Consider the following 22,500-nt stretch of genomic DNA (forward strand, 5'->3'; position numbering starts at 1 on the left):
AATAAGACCGACATTGAGAATACTTAGGCAATATTACGCCCTGTAATTACTAATTCACCAAAATAATGAAAAAAATATTCACGACAATGAAAGGCGATGAAGGTGATGCCAGGAACGCCAACCTAATCAACAGTAAACAGACTGAGGACGACAGAAGATAAGGAACATGGAGCAGCACCTCCTGTGGTAAAGCATATAGATACTGGCTTTCAGTCTACACTCTATTCGTAACAATTACAGCTTGAGTGTGAAGTTCTCAGATACGTCACTAGCATTATACCATCCAGTGGTAAGAATGACCGTGGGGGAGGTGTAGTGATCATTCTTCACGTGGGCTATACCGTCCAGTGGTAAGAATAACTGTGGGGAATTGTACTGATCATACTTCATGTGTGGGGGAGTTTGTGAAGTTTCTCCTTTTTTATGTCTGCTGAGGAGTGGCTGAGCTGCAGCTCTTGTACGATACTTTCCATGACTTTCAGTATCTAGCTCTTAAATTTTCAAGTGACTACCGAGAGTTAAGAACATAAGAACGTAGGAGCGACCTGCAGCAAGTCTACTGGCCCATGCTAGGCAGGTCTATTTCACATCCACACGCCTGCTAATATACCACTGCAAACTACATTTAAAGCTACATAAACTTCCTGCTTCACTGACGTTACCTGGGACTTGGTTCCTCTCATCTACGATTCTTATTTAAAATCAATACTTTTCAATATCTTTCTAAATCTGTTTCTCCACCGTGAACACAATGCTGTGAGTCTTGTCTCGGCTAAATATTATCGTCACGCTATTGATATCCCCTTCATTTTCTTCTGTGAAAAAGATTAGTAAATAAGTTAGGCAAGAATACATCTTTTTCAACCCGCACTAAGATATCTGCACGGAGAATCCCTGTAGAGAGAGACCTTCTGCTCTCTCGCTGACGAAGCCATTCCGTATTTTTTATTATTATTATTATTTAGAAGATGTATCTCCCTTGAAGGGCAATGCTTTGATGTCTAGGAAAAGATGGAAATAAATGGTATAAAATACCGACATAGTGGAAAAATAAACACAGAAGCAGTATAATGTGATCCTTTACTGACAACGTTTCGCCCACACAGTGGGCTTTATCAAGTCACAAATAGATCCTTCAGGAAAAGATCTTGAATCATGAAATTGGAGCTACCCTAAATATATATATATATATATATATATATATATATATATATATATATATATATATATATATATATATATATATATATATATATTCTTTTTTCAACAAACCAGCCGTATCCCACCGAGGCAGGATGGCCCAAAAAGAAAAACAAAAGTTCCTCTATTCAAATTTAGTAATTTATACAGGAGAAGGGGTTACTAGCAACTTGCCCCCGGCATTTTAGTCGCTTCTTACAACACGCATGGCTTACGGAGGAAGAATTCTGTTCCATTTCCCCATAGAGATAAGAGGAAATAAATAAGAACAAGAACTAGAAAGAAAATAGCAGAAAACCCAGAGGAGTGTGTATATATATGCTTGTACATGTATGTGTAGTGTGACCTAAGTGTAAGTAGAAGTAGCAAGACGTACCTGAAATCTTGCATGTTTATGAGACAGATAAAAGACACCAGCAATCCTACCATCATGTAAAACAATTACATGCTTTCGTTTTACACTCACTTGGCAGGACGGTAGTACCTCCCTGGGTGGTTGCTGTCTACCAACCTACTACCTAGGATATATATATATATATATATATATATATATATATATATATATATATATATATATATATATATATATATATATATATATATATATATATCATAAGATCACAGTAGACAGGTGATTTCACAATATGCAAAAAAAGACACTGTGAAAAGAAAGGTGAACCTCCAAGCGCATTCGTGATTTCTCACATTATCAAGGAACTATTCCTTGATAATGTGAGAAATAACGAATGCGCTTGGAAATTCACTATTCTTTCCATAGTGGTTGTTCTGTACAGAAGACCTACAAATAACTGTTCCACATCAAGATAGAGTTAAACTGTCGGTTTTCTCGTCAATATTTTTGAGAGTTTTGTGTATTTATAGTCCAATGTTCATAGATGAAGAAATCTCCAAAATTTATGAAATAGCTGATGATCTAAAATATCCATGAAACGTAATAGATAAATCTTTTGAAACAGCCAGAAATACTTTTTACAATCCAAAAAGGGACAACCAACCTATTCAACTACCATGAAAACCTGGTTGATATGCCTTCTCTTCTTAAAACTTTTAATATCAAAGTTATATTTAAAAATCTTGATACAGTAAAAAAAAAAATTGATAAAAAAATTCCCCCCAAAATGCTGACGGATGTGTCTATAAGATTCCTTGTAAAGATATGCGATAAAGTTTATTACGGTCAAACTGATTAAAGTCTCTAAGATTAAAACAACATAAATATAGCATTAGAACTGGACAAGATTCCAATGCTCTAGTTATTCTTGTGAGAGATTTTAACCATCCAATTGATTTTCAAAAAGTTGAGAAAGTTGTATCAGGCAAGTCCATAGTCAACAGGAATATAATAGAATTATGTTTCATAAAAAGCAGTTTTGAAAATAATATGAATATTTCTTCTGGTTTTTATAAATTGGATTCATTTATAATTAATAAAATTTGGGAAGAATTTAATGGTACATTAGACAAGTAAAAAATCTTAATGCTTGGGTAGAATATCAGTTCTGCTTCACAGAGTTGGGTGTTGTCACGCGACTGTGAGGTGTAGTCTTCTTGTGGTGACTTGACTGTGAGGTGTAGTCTTGCCCCTTTATGTGCTTTCCTGTTGATGTTTTGTTTTTTATAGTTCCTTGATAATGTGAGAAGTTACGAAAGCGCTTGCAATTTCGCTATTTTTTCAGTGTTTGTTTGACATATTGTGATATCACCTGTTTACCGTGATTTTATTGCACACTCACACTCTCTCTCACACACACACACACACACACACACACACACACACACACACACACACACACACACACACACACACACACACACACACACACACACCACACACACACACACACACACATATATACACACACACACACACATATATATATATATATATATATATATATATATATATATATATATATATATATATATATATATATATTTCTTTTTTCATTACAGTGAAAGATCAAACTTTAAGTTAATGTTTTTTCATTATCTTAATAAGATGGTAATTGGAGCCAATATTAAATCCATTATCTATGTTGACAGCCGTAGTGATGATTAATAGCTACGCCTCTCCTCTAATTACAAGAACAACGGGTTTTATTTGTAGATAATCTTGACATATCATTAGCATTAACAAGGAGTCTGTTTTTGTCCGTAATAAGTAAATATCTTTTTGAATAGACGAAAAATAATTATTTTATTTGTCAGACTTAAAGAGAAATGGGTTAGTGTCCCTTTAAACTCGGCCATAAGCAGGAAGTTTGTTTACGTTTGACAGCTCGTCAGTGTAAATTTGTCATCTCTTTTTTATCATATTTAGTGAATTCTTTATTTTCTGTTTTTTTTTTTATTTATTTTATTTCGATTTTTTTTAATTCATAATTGCTTCGTTTTTATGTTTTGGTATAGGTTAAGTTATAGTCAAAGTTGTTTTTTCTCTGTTTGTGTCCAAACATATCCCCCCCTCTCTCTCTCTCTCTCTCTCTCTCTCTCTCTCTCTCTCTCTCTCTCTCTCTCTCTCTCTCTCTCTCTCTCTCTCTCTCTCTCTCTCTCTCTCTCTCTCTCTCCACACACACACCTGAATAATCGTAGTATCACACAACGATCTTGGGGAACGGAAAGTTATTTGATATTGTCTATTTAAAGGAGAGTGTAGGGAGAGGTAAGAAAGTATACTGAGAGAAAGGCGGGGTGAAAGAGAAATGTAAGAAACAGAGAATTCAGTAATAAAAAAGGTAGATAAAAGTCACAAAGAATCACAGCGAGGCTTTTATCCGTGTAGTTGGTTGGAGATATAGTCAGAGGAATGAGGAGGAGACACAACAACAAGCATGAATAAAGGAATACCTGAGGCAGTGACAGACACTGTGAGAGAATTTAACAAAGCGAACAAAGATTCGCATGCACGCTTGTACGCTCACACACACACACACACACACACACACACACACACACACACACACACACACACACACACACACAGAAGAGATAGGGAGGACATGATGATGACATATAAACTAATGAGAGGAACTGACAAAATATGTAGGGACAGGATGTTTCAGAGATGAAGCACAGCAACAAGGGGTCACATCCGGAAGTTGAAGACTGAGATGAGTCACAGGGAAGTTAAGTTTTCATTCAACCACAGAGTTGTTAGAAAGTGGAACAATCTAGAGAGTGATGTAGTGGAGGCAGTATCTATACATAGTTTTAAGAAGAGACACGATATAGTTCATGGAGCAGGGAGAGAGTGGACCTAGTAGTGACCAGAGAAGAGGCGGGGCCAGGAGCTGTGTCTCGACCCCTGTTATCACAAATAGGTGAGTTAAATAGGTAAGTACACTCACGAGGACACAATTCAGGTCTCGGTTTACAAATGACTGTACAATATCAAATCTCTGAAGCTTTTATGGCAGTCATATAAATATTCAAGGAATAAATGAACGAACTGAATTGATAAAGATTTAATAAAAATGTTTTCCACAGAGCTCCTGTTGGACTAGTAATCTGGAAACTATAATACTGAGAATTAAATAACAAAATATTAGTTTCCTGAGAGAGATTTTCTGCTTGAAAGGATAATGCGAACATTGTTTAAAGGTACAATGTTCTGGTGAGAAAATATCATCGATGGATCGATACTTCCTTACGAAGAAGCGATAAAACCGTCATTCAACGCAAAAAGCAGTGGAGGCTCGATCCTTCCTCCGCTATTGACACGGAGACATGATGCGTTTTTGTTTTTGAGAGCCCTTAGGATCTGTAGCCCTGAATTCTATAATGGGGAAATTAAATACTTTAACTATTTCATAAATCTTCAAGATTTCTTCATCTATGAACTCTGGGCTGCAAGAAAATACGCAAAACTTCCAAAAACATAACTGCACATAAAAACAGTTATTTGTTGGTTTTCTGTATATTTTCAATTTTATATCATGGTTCCCTTTAATAATTAAGACATCTAAAAACAGCATCGAGTTATTTTGTTCAAACTCAACAGTAAAAATATATGGAATGAACTAGACTATTCAATTGAACATGGAAATGGCTTATATCTATATTCTTAGGTATAAGACAGCAAACATCACCAACCTATCTGTACCACTTAGCTCTACTGAGAGGAATATTGTTAAGCAATCTTGTTTCAAAATATTCCATGTACAAATTTCCAAAGGACAGGTTGGAGAGGATTTCCCATTGCCATACCAAACTTCTGAGTGTAAAACTCATCGTTAAATAAAAACTTTGCGTCAACAATACAAAATTTAATAAGCTTAATGACTGTAGGTACTGACGATGGTATATCGTAATTAAGAAGCTCTTCAGATACGAAGTGTAAGATGAAAATGGTTGTAAAGATTTAACATTAAATCTGTAGAACAGTTTAAGATCAGAATTCGGTAGGCAAGAAACACTAGAGATGAAAGTTTGAAACCCATCCAACAGGTGTTCGCAAGCTGTCACTTGGAAATCTTGGTGGGGTCCAAAAATCTAGCTTTCACTGTAGGCTTATGTTAATAATAATAATAATAATAATAATAATAATAATAATAATAATATAATAATAATATAAAAATATAATGTGGGTTATTTGCAACAAAAGGTGTGGTGGAGGCTGGAACCACCGTTTGGGTGGGTGATTCAACAAGCTCAACAGTCAGTTCCCATCACAGGATTTGGGTAATAGCACAGTACATCGTGAATTAGTTCACCTAATAAATCGGCAGTTAGGTCATCGTCCTACAACAGTGACTTTGCTCTTTCTTTAAAATCTTCAAAATAACGTTCAGTCATAGGTATACTGTCAATTATCTTCACTAGTTGAATTACGTCACTGGAGAGACTCTCTCTGTCTGCGTTATGTACTTTTGCACATTTGCTGTAGTTCGTTAGAGTAGTTGTAACTATTTTATTCTTTATTTATACGATGACATTCCGTGGTTTGATTGCACCGTGAGCAATGTTTTTTGAATGCAACTCTGCTACTGTTAGACAAAGTTGCCGCACTGCCTCAAGGCACCACCACTTATTCCAGAACCACCGATTTATGGAACGAAAGGATTTACCTTTATATGGTTCAAGGATAACTGCCTAAGGGTACTAATAAGCTACCCCAAGCATAACAGGGACTCCTGGAATATTAAACTGTTGCAGTTTCCACAACATGCTACACTCCTGCAGGGACACGGGATGCAGTTGTACCAAAATGGGAATTTTATCTTTTCCCAAGGTACCCTTGCGGATAGGCCTTAAGCATTTAAACATCCATGGCTTCGGCTCCACTTCATCCCAGGTTAACTATGGGATAGATTTATCCCATTTTCTCTTACCGTTGCTTGTGTCTGGAGCTGGTATTCTTTTTCCAGCTTCTTCACCATGTATCACAGGAGGCACTCTGGCTTCTTGCTCATGTTTTGCAGAGGTCACGGCTGGCTTTCTTTTTCCTTTCTCCTCCTCCTAATCAGGGACTAGAGCCAGACTCTACTTTCCCTCCTCCTCAGTGATCAGACCTGAAGTTTATTCTCCTTCCTTTTTGTCAGTGATCAGAACTGAAGTTTTTATAACTTCTTCCTCTTGTTTCTTCTGAGTGACCAGACCTAGAGTCTTTATTCCTTCCTCCGCCTCCTCCTCCTTGACCAGGCCTGGGGTCTTTTTTCCGCCTTCCTTCTCCGTAGTGACCAGAGACTGAATATCATTTTCCTCCTCAGTTACACCTGGTAATCGTGTTGTAAAACAATAGACACTGAGAGTAATTAACACCACAAGAATTGCACTTCTCCAGTTACAATACATCATTTGTGGCTCAGTCTCTGGCTATTCCTCAAACAATTCTATATAATTTTATAATTTCTCAATTTGTATCCTGTTTAGCGAATCACTATACAAGTTACCCACGATGAAAATGTAATACCATAAATTAAATCCCGTATCATCTATAAACAAACGCTACGGTGGAGTTGGAGAAAAAATTATTTTTTCATAAACTCGCTGGAATACATTTAGGTTCCGCCTGTGGTCCATGATGCTCCTCGTTTGTGACCGTATAATTTATAGATGCTGATATATACGATCACTTCTCAGAGCTGTCAGCCACCACACGATGCACACACTACTGCTCAAGATCAACCAACACAGCTTCATTTTAATTTCCGGTTATATTAAGATATCGTCAGCGGTCACAGCGCGAATATATATTAAATAATGCAGATGAAAATAATTGTGAAGTTAGATCACCGTTATATGCTAACAATAATTAATAATAAAATATTAAAACAATAGTGAAGTTCGAACTGTTATATGATAATAATAATAATAATAATAATAATAATAATAATAATAATAATAATAACAATAATAATAATAATAATAATAATAATAATAATAATAATAATAATAATAATAACAATTGTTTTTTAATGTAAAGTAACATATTCAGTTGAAGGAGTGAAGAAGGTTCGATCCTAAGTGTTGTGTTGTGGGTGTAGTGTTGATGTGTTGTGTTGTGTTGTGTTGTGGGTGTAGTGTTGATGTGTTGTGTTGTGGGTGTAGTGTTGATGTGTTGTGTTGTGTTGTGGGTGTAGTGTTGATGTGTTGTGTTGTGGGTGTAGTGTTGATGTGTTGTGTTGTGGGTGTAGTGTTGATGTGTTGTGTTGTGGGTGTAGTGTTGATGTGTTGTGTTGTGTTGTGGGTGTAGTGTTGATGTGTTGTGTTGTGTTGTGGGTGTAGTGTTGATGTGTTGTGTTGTGTTGTGGGTGTAGTGTTGATGTGTTGTGTTGTGGGTGTAGTGTTGATGTGTTGTGTTGTGGGTGTAGTGTTGATGTGTTGTGTTGTGGGTGTAGTGTTGATGTGTTGTGGGTGTAGTGTTGATGTGTTGTGTTGTGGGTGTAGTGTTGATGTGTTGTGGGTGTAGTGTTGATGTGTTGTGTTGTGGGTGTAGTGTTGATGTGTTGTGGGTGTAGTGTTGATGTGTTGTGGGTGTAGTGTTGATGTGTTGTGGGTGTAGTGTTGATGTGTTGTGTTGTGTTGTGGGTGTAGTGTTGATGTGTTGTGTTGTATTGTGGGTGTAGTGTTGATGTGTTGTGTTGTGTTGTGGGTGTAGTGTTGATGTGTTGTGTTGTGGGTGTAGTGTTGATGTGTTGTGTTGTGGGTGTAGTGTTGATGTGTTGTGGGTGTAGTGTTGATGTGTTGTGTTGTGGGTGTAGTGTTGATGTGTTGTGTTGTGGGTGTAGTGTTGATGTGTTGTGGGTGTAGTGTTGATGTGTTGTGGGTGTAGTGTTGATGTGTTGTGGGTGTAGTGTTGATGTGTTGTGGGTGTAGTGTTGATGTGTTGTGTTGTGGGTGTAGTGTTGATGTGTTGTGTTGTGGGTGTAGTGTTGATGTGTTGTGTTGTGGGTGTAGTATTGATGTGTTGTGGGTGTAGTGTTGATGTGTTGTGTTGTGGGTGTAGTGTTGATGTGTTGTGTTGTGGGTGTAGTGTTGATGTGTTGTGGGTGTAGTGTTGATGTGTTGTGGGTGCAGTGTTAATGAGTTGTGGGTGTAGTGTTGATGTGTTGTGGGTGTAGTGTTGATGTGTTGTGGGTGTAGTGTTGATGTGTTGTGGGTGTAGTGTTGATGTGTTGTGGGTGTAGTGTTGATGTGTTGTGGGTGTAGTGTTGATGTGTTGTGTTGTGTTGTGGGTGTAGTGTTGATGTGTTGTGGGTGTAGTGTTGATGTCTTGTGGGTGTAGTGTTGATGTGTTGTGGGTGTAGTGTTGATGTGTTGTGTTGTGTTGTGGGTGTAGTGTTGTGTTGTGTTGTGGGTGTGGTGTTGATGTGTTGTGTTGTGGGTGTAGTGTTAATGTATTGTGTTGTGGGTGTAGTGTTGATGTGTTGTGGGTGTAGTGTTGATGTGTTGTGGGTGTAGTGTTGATGTGCTGTGGGTGTAGTGCTGATGTGTTGTGGGTGTAGTGTTGATGTGTTGTGGGTGTAGTGTTGATGTGTTGTGGGTATAGTGTTGATGTGTTGTGTTGTGCTGTGGGTGTAGTGTTGATGTGTTGTGGGTGTAGTGTTGATGTCTTGTGGGTGTAGTGTTGATGTGTTATGGGTGTAGTGTTGATGTGTTGTTTTGTGTTGTGGGTGTAGTGTTGATGTGTTATGGGTGTAGTGTTGATGTGTTGTGTTGTGTTGTGGGTGTAGTGTTGATGTGTTGTGGGTGTATTGTTGATGTGCTGGGGGTGTAGTGTTGATGTGCTGTGGGTGTAGTGCTGATGTGTTGTGGGTGTAGTGTTGATGTGTTTTGGGTGTAGTGTTGATGTGTTGTGGGTGTAGTGCTGATGTGTTATGGGTGTAGTGTTGTTGTGTTGTGTTGTGGGTGTAGTGTTGATGTGTTGTGGGTGTAGTGTTGATGTGTTGTGAGTGTAGTGTTGATGTGTTGTGGGTGTAGTGTTGATGTGTTGTGGGTGTAGTGTTAATGAGTTGTGGGTGTAGTGTTGATGTGTTGTGGGTGTAGTGTTGATGTGTTGTGGGTGTAGTGTTGATGTGTTGTGGGTGTAGTGTTGATGTGTTGTGGGTGTAGTATTGATGTGTTGTGGGTGTAGTGTTGATGTGTTGTGGGTGTAGTGTTGATGTGTTGTGGGTGTAGTATTGATGTGTTGTGGGTGTAGTGTTGATGTGTTGTGTTGTGTTGTGGGTGTAGTGTTGATGTGTTGTGGGTGTAGTGTTGATGTCTTGAGGGTGTAGTGTTGATGTGTTGTGGGTGTAGTGTTGATGTGTTGTGTTGTGTTGTGTTGTGGGTGTAGTGTTGTGTTGTGTTTTGGGTGTAGTGTTGATGTGTTGTGTTGTGGGTGTAGTGTTAATGTGTTGTGTTGTGGGTGTAGTGTTGATGTGTTGTGTTGTGAGTGTAGTGTTGATGTGTTGTGTTGTGGGTGTAGTGATGTGTTGTGGGTATATTGTTGATGTGTTGTTTGTATAGTGTTGCGTCGGAGGTGTAGTGTTAATGTGTTGTAGGTGTAGTGTTGATGTGTTGTGTTGTGGGTATATTGTTGATGTGTTGTTTGTATAGTGTTGCGTCGGAGGTGTAGTGTTAATGTGTTGTAGGTGTAGTGTTGATTTGTTGTGGGTGTAGTGTTGATGTGTTGTGTTGTGGGTGTAGTGTTGATGTGTTGTGTTGTGAGTGTAGTGTTGATGTGTTGTGTTGTGGGTGTAGTGTTGATGTGTTGTGTTGTGGGTGTAGTGTTGATGTGTTGTGGGTATATTGTTGATGTGTTGTTTGTATAGTGTTGTGTCGGAGGTGTAGTGTTAATGTGTTGTGGGTATAATGTTGATGTGTTGTGGGTGTAGTGTTGATGTGTTGTTTGTATAGTGTTGTGTTGAAAGTGTAGTGTTAATGTGTTGTGGGTATAGTGTTGATGTGCTGTGGGTGTAGTGTAGTGTTACAGATATAATGTTAACATGTTGAGGTTATAGTGTTAATGTGTTGTAATTATTGCATTAATGTCTTGTAGTTATATTGTTGATGTGTTGTAGTCATAGTGTTAAAGCTGTAGTAATACTGTAGTAACATAAATGGTCCCAGATTATTTTAATACTACGCACACCAAATGTAGATCTGCGTTGTTACCGCTAGCGCTCCAAACGTAGATCAACGTTTTATTTTTCCTGCCTCCAAAATTAGCACGATTAGCCTGAGATGCCTGGTCAGTATAGAATGGGTTTAACACTCGGTGCGAGCAGTATTAAAAAAAAATCTGGGGCCACTTAGTACCTAGTGGGAGCACAATTTCAACTGAGCTCCAGCTAGAGCAGTGTGGCCAACACCAGGGATTCACTGATGTCATGTCGTAGTAACACTCCCCTTTTAAGAGGAAACTAATGTTGACCCTTAGTTTAGTGGCTTTGAGATGGATGTAGTTACAAGTGGTTGAGGAAATATCTAAAACCTCGATAATAACTCACGTGCAACATTTGTGCACCATCCTCTTAATTTTGATACTACTGGTAGTGCCATCCTTCCAGAAAGTCCTATAACCTATGTCCTAAGTAAAGAGAAACAATTCTGGAACATGTATAATACGTATTCGGCTGGCTGGCTGGCTGGCTGGCTGGCTGGCTGGCTGGCTGGCTGGCTGGCTGGCTGGCTGGCTGGCTGACTGACTTTGGCTGGCTGGCTGGCGGACTTTGGCTGTCTCTCCGTCTGTTGATAAATTATTCACATGTGCAACACTTGGGTATCTTTACTGAGGAAACGTTTCGCCACACAGTGGCTTCGTCATACCATACAAAGGAGAATGGTGAAGAACAGGAGAAGTTTGAGGTAATCAGTCCCTCAGCCTTGAGTCGATGTGGTCAGTCCATCAATCTTGAAAAGAATACAACATATGTGCGTAGAAGTAGCTTATATACCGTAGGCAGGAAAGGTGCAGCAGTCGTAGGTGGTATCACATTTGTCCAGTGTGGAAGTAGGTCGTGCCTAAAGGTTAGGCAAGTAAAGAATTCCTTAATAAAGATACCGAAGTGTTGCAAATGCGTCTAATTTATCAACCTGTCGGTTCTCTGAACCATTCATCTACATTCTTCGTCTGTATCTATCTCGGTCTCTCTTTCTCTATCTTTGTTTGCCTCTGTCTCTGTCTGTTTCTGTCTCTATCTCTGTCTCTATCTCTCTGTCAGCCTCACAGGTACCCATAAATAGAGTTATTATACAAAGTGTAAATTACCTACGATAAGCTAAAAAAATTCAGCCGAAGAGCAATACTGTGCTTGTAGATATAAAGCATAATTATCATGACTGGCAAGTAATACGCATTTTCACTTGTTCAGGAATCAGACTTGACGACTCTGCATCGTGTGTAATACCTGTTGGTTCATGAGCGGCTCTCTGAGACAGAGACGAGCAGAGAGAGACATCAGAGAGAGAGACAAATAGGCAAACAGAGCTAAACAGACATATAAACAGACATGTTTATGTGTCACAGGAAAAACAAATAAAGTCACGGTTCCTTATAGTTGTTGAGCGTGTGATCTTCACTGTGATCAGCTACACCACCTAACTGTCTGGCTTAGCTAAAGGGGATGTAGGTATCGGCCAGGAGTCACACCAGCTGTCTACTGTTCTTACAGAGATATAATGTGATCCCACCAGGGTAGCTGGCAGGCGTATCCAGCTTGCTGGGTAATAATGGTCTATGTTTTCACTCCGACTGGGCATTTGACGCTCACAATGACTATTATACGTTTCTGGAGATTAGATAATATATATGCAGTTGTTACTAATAAGATATCAACTTGCTCAACTTTTAGTTACTAATAGACATTTTAGTTTACCTGTTAACTATAGTTGAACTTTAGTAGATTAGCAATGGCTCGTGACTCAGTTAGTAGCACCTTTGGTCCACAATTGAAGAATTCGGGTTCGATGCGAGGACGAGTGGAAAAGTTGATCATCTTTCCTTCCACCTGTTGCCTTTGTTAGATTAACAGTAAATACATGATTGTTAGCCGACTGTGTGAAGTATCCCAGGTAGCGTGTTAGTATATCATACTTTGGCTGAGGTGGGGTAACAGCTCTTAGCTTGTAATTTAAGCAGCTTTTTTTTTTAAACATCTACCGGATTCCCACAACAATAAATAAAGATTTTTGTGCAAACCTTCCCCATACCAGCCAGTGAGCAGCAACGCCACCCCTCAGATCCAATATCGATCGACCGGTCTCCCATGACAACACCGACCCACAAAAGCCTCAAAAAAAAGAACCTCTGCCTTTTCTTGACGCCGAAAGACAGCTTTTATGTACTCTAAGAGCGTTTTCTTGAGCCCCACGTACTGAGACTAGCCCCCGAGGTATTTTCTGTGAGTCTCTCTGATACCAGACCAGAATCTGACTTGAATATTGAAAGTATCTTGTACAAGGGACTTGCCTGGCTACGTTTTCACAGGCTCTAACACCTTGAATTTCACCAATATTTATTCAGTTCCACGTAACTAAATTTATTCGTTTGCCAAATAAAATCGACGCCTTTGACTGACTGGAAAGAAAAATAAACAGAGAGAGAGAGAGAGAGAGAGAAAGAGAAGTAGGAATACAATGAAGACAGATACTTTGAATGAGGAATTGCGATAAAAATATTTTTTTCTCCTGCCTCGTGAAAGTTACGTGTCGAGATAGTTCGTGTGGCCGAGACTGGCGTCAAGACGCACTACTAACATGCACCACCGTGAACTGATAATAGTGGAAAGCATTACAGACTTCCAGAAAAATAAGAGAGTTGACCAAAAAAAGACCTTTGATTTGAGAGTCGACCTACATGATATTTATTATTGAACCCGAAAATGCCGAGACGTTTTCAAAAAAAAATCTCCGAACTAAATTTAATATTTCCTAGTTAGAAAAGTCAGACAAATTATTTCCATACAAAACTGCTACCAGTTTTCAAAAAATGTATCTGTGTGAAATTAATGTTATTAAAGCATTGATCAAAACATCTAAATAAGTCTCTTTTTTTTAAATGGCAACAAGCCCATTGAGAGAACTGCGTATTAACTGGTAATGATCGAGATTAATTATATTTGAATAACTGCGGAGGCTGCAGCTGAGAATACGTAGAAATTCACACTAATTGAATCTGACTGTGAATACAGTGTGGTGGTAGTGATTCACTGTATCTCACAAATACAGTGTGGTGGTAATGATTCACTGTATCTCACAAATACAGTGTGGTGGTAGTGATTCACTGTATCTCACAAATACAGTGTGGTGGTAGTGATTCACTGTACTTTACAATACAGTGTGATGGTAATGAGTCACTGTACCTTACAATACAGTGTGATGGTAGTGAGTCACCGTACCTCATATTTAATGTCGTAGACTCGGGCTCTGGTATAACGTATGCTAAGCCCTATTTCAGGTTATGTTTCGTATGATTTTGGATAAGGACTGATACACTATATCTTGAGCGCCTGTGGGACTATCAGGCTGTGCTTCTAGTTGGAAAAATGAGACATCTGCCAATATTATCGTCTTCTCTGTGTGTGGAAAATATTTTATTGGGCCCATTGTCTGCAATTCCGTGTAAGTGTACAGGGGAAATGCAGTGTGGAGAAGATTTCATGAATGATAGCAATTCCTCTTCGAGAAATTCAAAGCTGCAGTTTCTGTGGGCTCTCATGGTGAATCCAATTAGTACTCGTAGTTGGAGCAGCGAGGTGCCGCTCGTTCTTGGAGCGACGAGGAGCCTGCTAGTTCTTGAAGTAGCGAGGGGCTCGCTTGTTCTTGTAGCAGGGAGGGCCTCTCGTTCTTGTAGCAGGGAGGGGCCTCTCGTTCTTGAAGCAGGGAGGGGCCTCTCGTTCTTGAAGCAGGGAGGGGCCTCTCGTTCTTGAAGCAGGGAGGGGCCTCTCGTTCTTGTAGCAGGTAGGGGCCTCTCGTACTTGTAGCAGGGAGGGGCCTCTCGTTCTTGTAGCAGGGAGGGGCCTCTCGTTCTTGAAGCAGGGAGGGGCCTCTCGTTCTTGAAGCAGGGAGGGGCCTCTCGTTCTTGAAGCAGGGAGGGGCCTCTCGTTCTTGTAGCAGGTAGGGGCCTCTCGTACTTGTAGCAGGGAGGGGCCTCTCGTTCTTGTAGCAGGGAGGGGCCTCTCGTTCTTGAAGCAGGGAGGGGCCTCTCGTTCTTGTAGCAGGGAGGGGCCTCTCGTTCTTGTAGCAGGGAGGGGCCTCTTGTTCTTGTAGCAGGGAGGGGCCTCTCGTTCTTGGAGCAGGGAGGGGCGTCTCTTGTAGCAGGGAGGGGCCTCTCGTTCTTGTAGCAGGTTGTAGCAGGGAGGGGCCTCTCGTTCTTGTAGCAGGGAGGGGCCTCTCGTTCTTGAAGCAGGGAGGGGCCTCTCGTTCTTGTAGCAGGGAGGGGCCTCTCGTTCTTGTAGCAGGGAGGGCCTCTCGTTCTTGTAGCAAGGAGAGGCCTCTCGTTTTTGGTGAAAAATTCGTTCATCCTTTGAGCAGTGAGGTGTCCCTTATCTCTGAAGCAGGAATGTGTCGCACCGTACCTACACTGCAGGCTACCCACAACTTGGCATGGATATAAATACCGAGAGGTATATATCTCAGAGTATATACGCTGAGAATTTACCGTAATCTCTATTTTAGGACATTAATGACCATCGCGTAATCGAGAGGCTTGAAACTTAATAAACCAATCAATCAGTTTCGATTCTTTATAAACGTGAAAAAACATCACTTTGAGCACACCGAAGGTTTTTCCCTCTTTTTGTTTCATAGGTTAGGTAAAGTATAGCAATTCCAAGGAAACGTTGAAACCCCTGAGAGGTGTGTGTGTTTTTATGTACGAGCAGCAAGAGTAACATGAAGTAGACGCTTTCAAACGGAACCTCAAAAAAAAAAAAAAAGTTTGCAGTCATTGGCGATCGTAGGTTCTACCAACTTTTCTGTACTCGACTGAAGAAGTCTACTGTGTAGGCGAAACGTTTCGAAATAGATACCTAACTGTTGCTCATGTGTCTTACCTAACGAAAATAGTTTATGCGTTTTTAAACACATGTACTATAAACATTGATTGTTATTTAAATGTTTCTAATGTTCTCCCTTTTACTTCCTCTGCTCTCTCTTCCTCTCCCTCTCCTCCTCCTCTTCCTCATGTAGGTAAGTTTTGCGCTGTTTCTGAACATCGCCAGAGAGCTGCTATTAAAGCTCAGGTCATCTACAACACCTGAGAGCCGCAAGTACAGATACAGGTACGATGACTCAGATAACCTTGTTTATTGTGTGTGTGTGTGTGTGTGTGTGTGTGTGTGTGTGTGTGTGTGTGTGTGTGTGTGTGTGTATGTGTGTGTGTGTGTGTGAGTGTATGTGTGTGTATGTGTGTGTATGTGTGTGTGTGTGTGTGTGTGTGTGTGTACTCACCTAGTTGTACTCACCTAGTTGAGGTTGCAGGGGTCGAGTCCAAGCTCCTGGCCCCGCCTCTTCACTGGTCGCTATTAGGTCACTCTCCCTGAACCATGAGCTTTATCGTACCTCTGCTTAAAGCTATGTATGGATCCTGCCTCCACTACATCGCTTCCCAAACTATTCCACTTCCTGACTACTCTGTGGCTGAAGAAATACTTCCTAAAATCCCTTTGATTCATCTGTGTCTTCAGCTTCCAACTGTGTCCCCGTGTTCCTGTGTCCAGTCTCTGGAACATCCTGTCTTTGTCCACCTTGTCAATTCCTCTCAGTATTTTGTAAGTCGTTATCATGTCCCCCCTATCTCTCCTGTCCTCCAGTGTCGTCAGGTTGATTTCCCTTAACCTCTCCTCATAGGACATACCTCTTAACTCTGGGACTAGTCTTGTTGCAAACCTTTGCACTTTCTCTAGTTTCTTTACAGGCTTGGCTAGGTGTGGGTTCCAAACTGGTGCCGCATACTCCAATATGGGCCTAACGTACACGGTGTACAGGGTCCTCAACGATTCCTTATTAAGATGTCGGAATGCTGTTCTGAGGTTTGCCAGGCGCCCATATGCTGCAGCAGTTATTTGGTTGATGTGCGCTTCAGGAGATGTGCCTGGTGTTATACTCACCCCAAGATCTTTTTCCTTGAGTGATGTTTGTAGTCTCTGGCCCCCCTAGACTGTACTCCGTCTGCGGTCTTCTTTGTCCTTCCCCAATCCTCATGACTTTGCACTTGGTGGGATTGAACTCCAGGAGCCAATTACTGGACCAGGTCTGCAGCCTGTCCAGATCCCTTTGTATTTCTGCCTGGTCTTCGATCGAATGAACTCTTCTCATCAACTTCACGTCATCTGCAAACAGTGACACCTCGGAGTTTATTCCTTCCGTCATGTCGTTCACAAATACCAGAAACAGCACTGGTCCTAGGACTGACCCCTGTGGGACCCCGCTGGTCACAGGTGCCCACTCTGACACCTCGCCACGTACCATTACTCGCTGCTGTGTATGTGTGTGTGTGTGTGTGTGTGTGTGTGTGTGTGTGTGTGTGTGTGTGTGTGTGTGTGTGTGTGTGTGTGTGTGTGTGTGTGTGTGTGTGTGTGTGTGTGTGTGTGTGTGTGTGTGTGTGTGTGTGTGTGAGTGTGTGCAGTCACTTAATTGTACTCACCTAATTGTGGTTGCAGGGGTCGAGACTCGGCTCCTGGCCCCGCCTCTTTACTGTACGCTTTAGGTTCTCTCTCTCCCCGCTCCATGAGCTTAATCATACCTCGTCTTAAAACTATGTATGGTTCCTGCTTCCACTACATCACTTGCTAGACTGTTAAACTTCCTGACAACTTTATGACTGAAGAAATATTTCCTAACATCCCTTTGACTCATCTGAGTCTCCAACTTCCAAGTGTAACCCCTTGTTTCTGTGTTCCTCTCTGGAACATCCTGTCTCTGTCCACCTTATTCATTCCCCCCAGTATTTTGTATGTCGTTATCATGTCTCCTGTAACCCTCCTGTCCTCTAGTGTCGTTAGACCGAGTTCCCTTAACTTTTCTTCTTAGGACAATCCCTTAGCTCTGGAAGTAACCTTATCCCGAACCTTTACACTTTCTCTAATTTCTTGACGTGCTTGACCCGGTGTGGGTTCCAAACTGGTGTGTGTGTGTGTGTGTGTGTGGGTGTGTGTGTGTGTGTGTGTGTGTGTGTGTGTGTGTGTGTGTGTGTGTGTGTGTGTGTGTGTGTGTGTGTGTGTGTGTGTGTGTACTCACCTATTTGTGGTTGCAGGGGTCGAGTCTTAGCTCCTGGCCCCGCCTCTTCACCGGTTGCTACTAGGCCCTCTCTCTCCCCGCTCCATGAGCTTTATCAAACCTCGTCTTAAAACTGTGTATGGTTCCTGCCCCCACTACGTCATTTTCTAGGCTATTCCACTGCCTGACAACTCTATGACTGAAGAAATACTTCCTAATATCTCTCTGACTCATTTGTGTCTTCAACTTCCAATTTTGGCCTCTTGTTTCTGTGTCCCCTCCATGGAACATCCTGTCTTTGTCCACCTTGTCTATTCCACGCAGAATTTTATATGTCGTTATCATGTCTCCCCTGACCCTCCTGTCCTCCAGTGTCGTCAGGCCGATTTCCCTTAATCTTTCTTCATAGGACATTCCCCTTAGCTCTGGAACTAACCTTGTCGCAAACCTTTGTACTTTCTCTAGTTTCTTGACGTGCTTTATCAAGTGCGGGTTCCAAACAGGTGCTGCATACTCCAGTATGGGCCTGACATACACGGTGTACAGTGTCTTGAACGATTCCTTACTACGGTAGCGGAATGCTGTTCTCAGGTTTGCCAGGCGCCCATATGCTGCAGCAGTTATCTGATTGATGTGCGCTTCCGGAGACATGCTCGGTGTTATACTCACCCCAAGATCTTTCTCCTTGAGTGAGGTTTGCAGTCTTTGGCCACCTAGCCTATACTCTGTCTGTGGTCTTCTGTGCCCTTCCCCTATCTTCATGACTTTGCATTTGGCAGGATTAAATTCGAGAAGCCATTTGCTGGACCAGGTGTCCAGTCTGTCCAGGTCTCTTTGAAGTCCTGCCTGGTCCTCATCTGATTTAATTCTCCTCATTAACTTCACATCATCTGCAAACAGGAACACCTCTGAGTCTAACCCTTCCATCATGTCGTTCACATATACCAAAAGTAGCACTGGTCCTAGGACCGACCCCTGTGGGACCCCGCTCGTCACAGGTGCTCACTGTGATACATCATTACGTACCATGACTCGTTGTTGCCTCCCTGTCAGGTATTCTCTGATCCATTGCAGTGCCCTTCCTGTTATATGCGCCTGATGCTCTAGCTTCTGCACTAATCTCTTGTGAGGAACTGTGTCAAAGGCCTTCTTGCAGTCCAAGAAGATGCAATCAACCCACCCCTCTCTCTCGTGTCTTACTTCTGTTATTTTATCATAAAACTCCAGAAGGTTTGTGACACAGGATTTGCCTTCCATGAATCCGTGCTGGTTGGCATTTATACTCTTGTTCCGTTCCAGGTGCTCCACCACTCTCCTGATAATCTTCTCCATAACTTTGCATACTATACACGTCAATGACACAGGTCTATAGTTTAGTTCCTCTTTTCTGTCTCCTTTTTTAAAAATGGGAACTACATTTGCCGTCTTCCATACCTCAGGTAGTTGCCCAGTTTCCAGGGACATGTTGAAGATTCTGGTAAGTGGCACGCACAACATATCTGCTCCCTCTCTAAGGATCCACGGGGAGATGTTGTCCGGTCCCATTGCCTTTGAGGTATCGATGTCCCTTAGCAGTTTCTTCACCTCCTCCTCATCTGTATATATGTCGTCCAACACTTGTTGGTGTATTCCTTGCTGGTATCCCCATCTGGTCTGTCCCCCCAGAGTCCTTCCTGTCTCTACTGTAAATACTTCCTTAAATCTCGTGTTGAGCTCCTCACATACCTCTTGAACGTTTCTTGTGAGTTCCTCACCTTCTTTCCTCAGCCTTATCACCTGGTCCTTGACTGTTGTCTTCCTCCTAATGTGGCTATACAGCAGTTTCGGGTCAGATTTGACTTTCGATGCTATGTCGTTTTCATACTGTCTCTGGGCCTCCCTCCTTATCTGTGCATACTCGTTTCTGGCTCTTCTACTAATCTCCTTGTTTTCCTGGGTCGTATGCCTCCTGTACCTTTTCCATTCTCTGTTGCACTTAGTTTTTGCCTCCCTACACCTTCGGGTAAACCAAGGACTCGTTTTGGTCTTCCTATTATTTCTGTTTCCCTTGGGAACAAACCTTTCCTCTGCCTCCTTGCACTTTGTTGCCACATATTCCATCATCTCGTTTACTGATTTTCCTACCATTTCTCTGTCCCACTGAACCTCCTGCAGGAAGTTTCTCATACCTGTGTAGTCCCCCCTTTTATAGTTTGGCCTGTCCCCTACAGTTCCTGTTACCTTCTCCACTTGTAACTCTACTATATAATCAAAACTCAGAACCACATGATCGCTAGCTCCAAGGGGCCTCTCGTAAGTGATGTCCTCAATGTCTGAACTGCTCAGGGTGAACACAAGATCCAGTCTTGCTGGCTCATCCTCCCCTCTCTCTCTGGTTGTGTCCCTGACATGTTGGTGCATGAGGTTTTCAAGTACCACATCCATCATCTTGGCTCTCCATGTTTCGGGACCCCCATGTGGCTCCAGGTTTTCCCAGTCGATCTCCATGTGGTTGAAATCGCCCATTACCAGTAACTTTGCTCTGCTCGAGTGAGCTCTTCTTGCCACCTCAGCCAGTGTGTCCACCATCACCCTGTTGTTTTCTTCATACTCCTCTCTTGGCCTCCTGCAGTTCTGTGGTGGGTTATGCATCACTCCAATGACTACTTTATGTTCTCCGGACTGAATTGTACCTACAATGTAGTCTCTTTCTCCAATCATGTCAATGCCTTCCATTTCCTCAAATCCCCATCGGTGTTTTATGAGCAATGCAACCCCTCCTCCCCCTCTACTCCTTCTATCTTTCCTCAGGATCTGATATCCCATTGGGAAGATTGTGTCTGTTATTGTCTCAGCAAGTTTTGTTTCGGTGACTGCTATGATGTCTGGGGATTTTTCACTGATTCTTTCATTCCACTCCTCATGTTTATTCGTTATTCCATCCGCGTTTGTGTACCAAACGTTCAGTTTCTTTTATATCATTGTGGTCATGCAAGAATATTGGGGTTGGGGGAGCGAGAGCCTTGGTGGGGGCCTATATGGGGCTGTGGTGTAGGTGGGGTTTGTGATGATGGGGGTGGGGTCAGAATGCCCATAAGGCATATGGGGGTTGGTGGCAGAGGGAACAGTGAGTGGGTTGTAGTATAGGTTGCTCAGTTGCGTTGGGAATGTCCCGGTTGGAGTCTTTTCATGGGAGATTCTGTGGGGTGTGTTTGCCCTTCCTCCTGTGTCTGGGTCCTGCTCATCTTCATCATTGCCTCTCGTTCCTCTTTGCGTCTCTATACCCTCTCTTTCAGTGTAGTCCTTTCTTCTTGTGTTCTATCGCAGTCGAGGTATACTCTCCGATACCCCTGTTTGTCCCTCAGTCTTGCTTTCTCTTGCAGAATCCTGGTTCGAACTGATTCTTCCTTGAAAATTACTTTGACAGGCCGTATCCTTCCACTCGCAAACCACCCAATTCTCTGAAAATTTGTCACCTGGGTCATATCGCCCTCACCTATTGTTTTCATGATGCCTTCAATCATTTTTTTCTCCTCCTGTTTTATTTCTTCGAAGTTGTCCCCCTTGGCTTCTTGGAGCCCATACACAAAAACTGACCTCGCCCTTTCCTCCTCCCACTGAGTCTCCATCTGCTTCCTCTGAGGCATTTTATTTCCTTCCATTGACATGTTCTTGCTTTCAGTCCCTGTCATATCTGAAAGTTCTATTCTCAGTGAACTGTCTTTCATGACCAGCTGTCCCTTGCTACTGCAGTTGGCTGTTAGAATCTCTGCATATCGCATACCTTCATTGTCTTCGGACCTGTCATTTGATCTTAGTGTGCTCCTCGTCTTTTCCCTGGCCCCACGTGGGTCTGATAGGGCCTTCGCATACGGCATGTCTCCTTTATTGCTTACCGTCCCCTTGTCTGCGCCTGACATTGAATTTCCTGATGTCACATCTGAATTATCATTTGTCTCTCTAATCTGTTTCAGGCTTTGCAATTTCTCTTCTAAGCACTGTATCCTAGCTTCTGCTGCTAAGACTTGTACTTCCCACTTCCTGCACTCTTCAGCTATCCGCTCCTCCATTTTCTTACCAAGCTCTACTATCTTCCTTCCCCACTCTTCCTCCCTTTTTTGGAGCTCTAACTCCCAGTCTTTCCTCCCTGGTTCGTCCACCAGATCTCTGGTTTTCCGTCCTCTAGGACCACCCTTTTTTTTACCACAGACAGAAGGCTAGAGGAGGGAGAGGGTGAGAGGGGGAGACAGAAAGGGTAGAAAGAGGGAGAGAGAGGAGAGAGTATGAGGTGAGGGATAAGACCAAGGGGGGAGAGAGAGAAATGTGAGGGGGGAGAGAAAGGGTAGAGAGAGGGAGAAAGAGAGGGAGAAAGAGAGGGATAGAGAGAGAGAGAGGAAGAAAGGAGGGTGAGGGAAAAGGCTATGAGAGAGAGAAATGCGAGGGAGGGGTAGAAATATAGAAAAAGGGAGATGGAGAGAGAAGCCTATAGAGAGAGAGGAGGGTGAGGGATAGGGTTATGGGAGTGAGAGTGAGAGAGAGAGAGAGAGAGAGAGAGAGAGAGAGAGAGAGAGAGAGAGAGAGAGAGAGAGTAGGGGGAAGTGGAGGGAAAAAGGCTATGAGAAATAGGAGGGAGGAGGGAGTGAAGGCAAGAGCCGGGGA

General features: G+C 42.1%; 1 protein-coding gene across 1 annotated transcript in view; it reads left to right on the forward strand.

The window, feature by feature from the left end:
- LOC128689847 (vasoactive intestinal polypeptide receptor 1-like) overlaps positions 1-22,500 on the forward strand; it is a 205,688-nt gene that overhangs the window by 160,413 nt on the left and 22,775 nt on the right. Inside the window, exon 10 of the mRNA XM_070087499.1 lies at positions 15,835-15,926. Coding sequence (XP_069943600.1) covers positions 15,835-15,926 — 92 coding nt within the window. The remainder of the gene's footprint in view (positions 1-15,834; positions 15,927-22,500) is intronic.

Source organism: Cherax quadricarinatus, chromosome 22, assembly GCF_038502225.1.
Source record: "Cherax quadricarinatus isolate ZL_2023a chromosome 22, ASM3850222v1, whole genome shotgun sequence".
Taxonomy (NCBI): Eukaryota; Metazoa; Arthropoda; class Malacostraca; order Decapoda; family Parastacidae; genus Cherax; species Cherax quadricarinatus.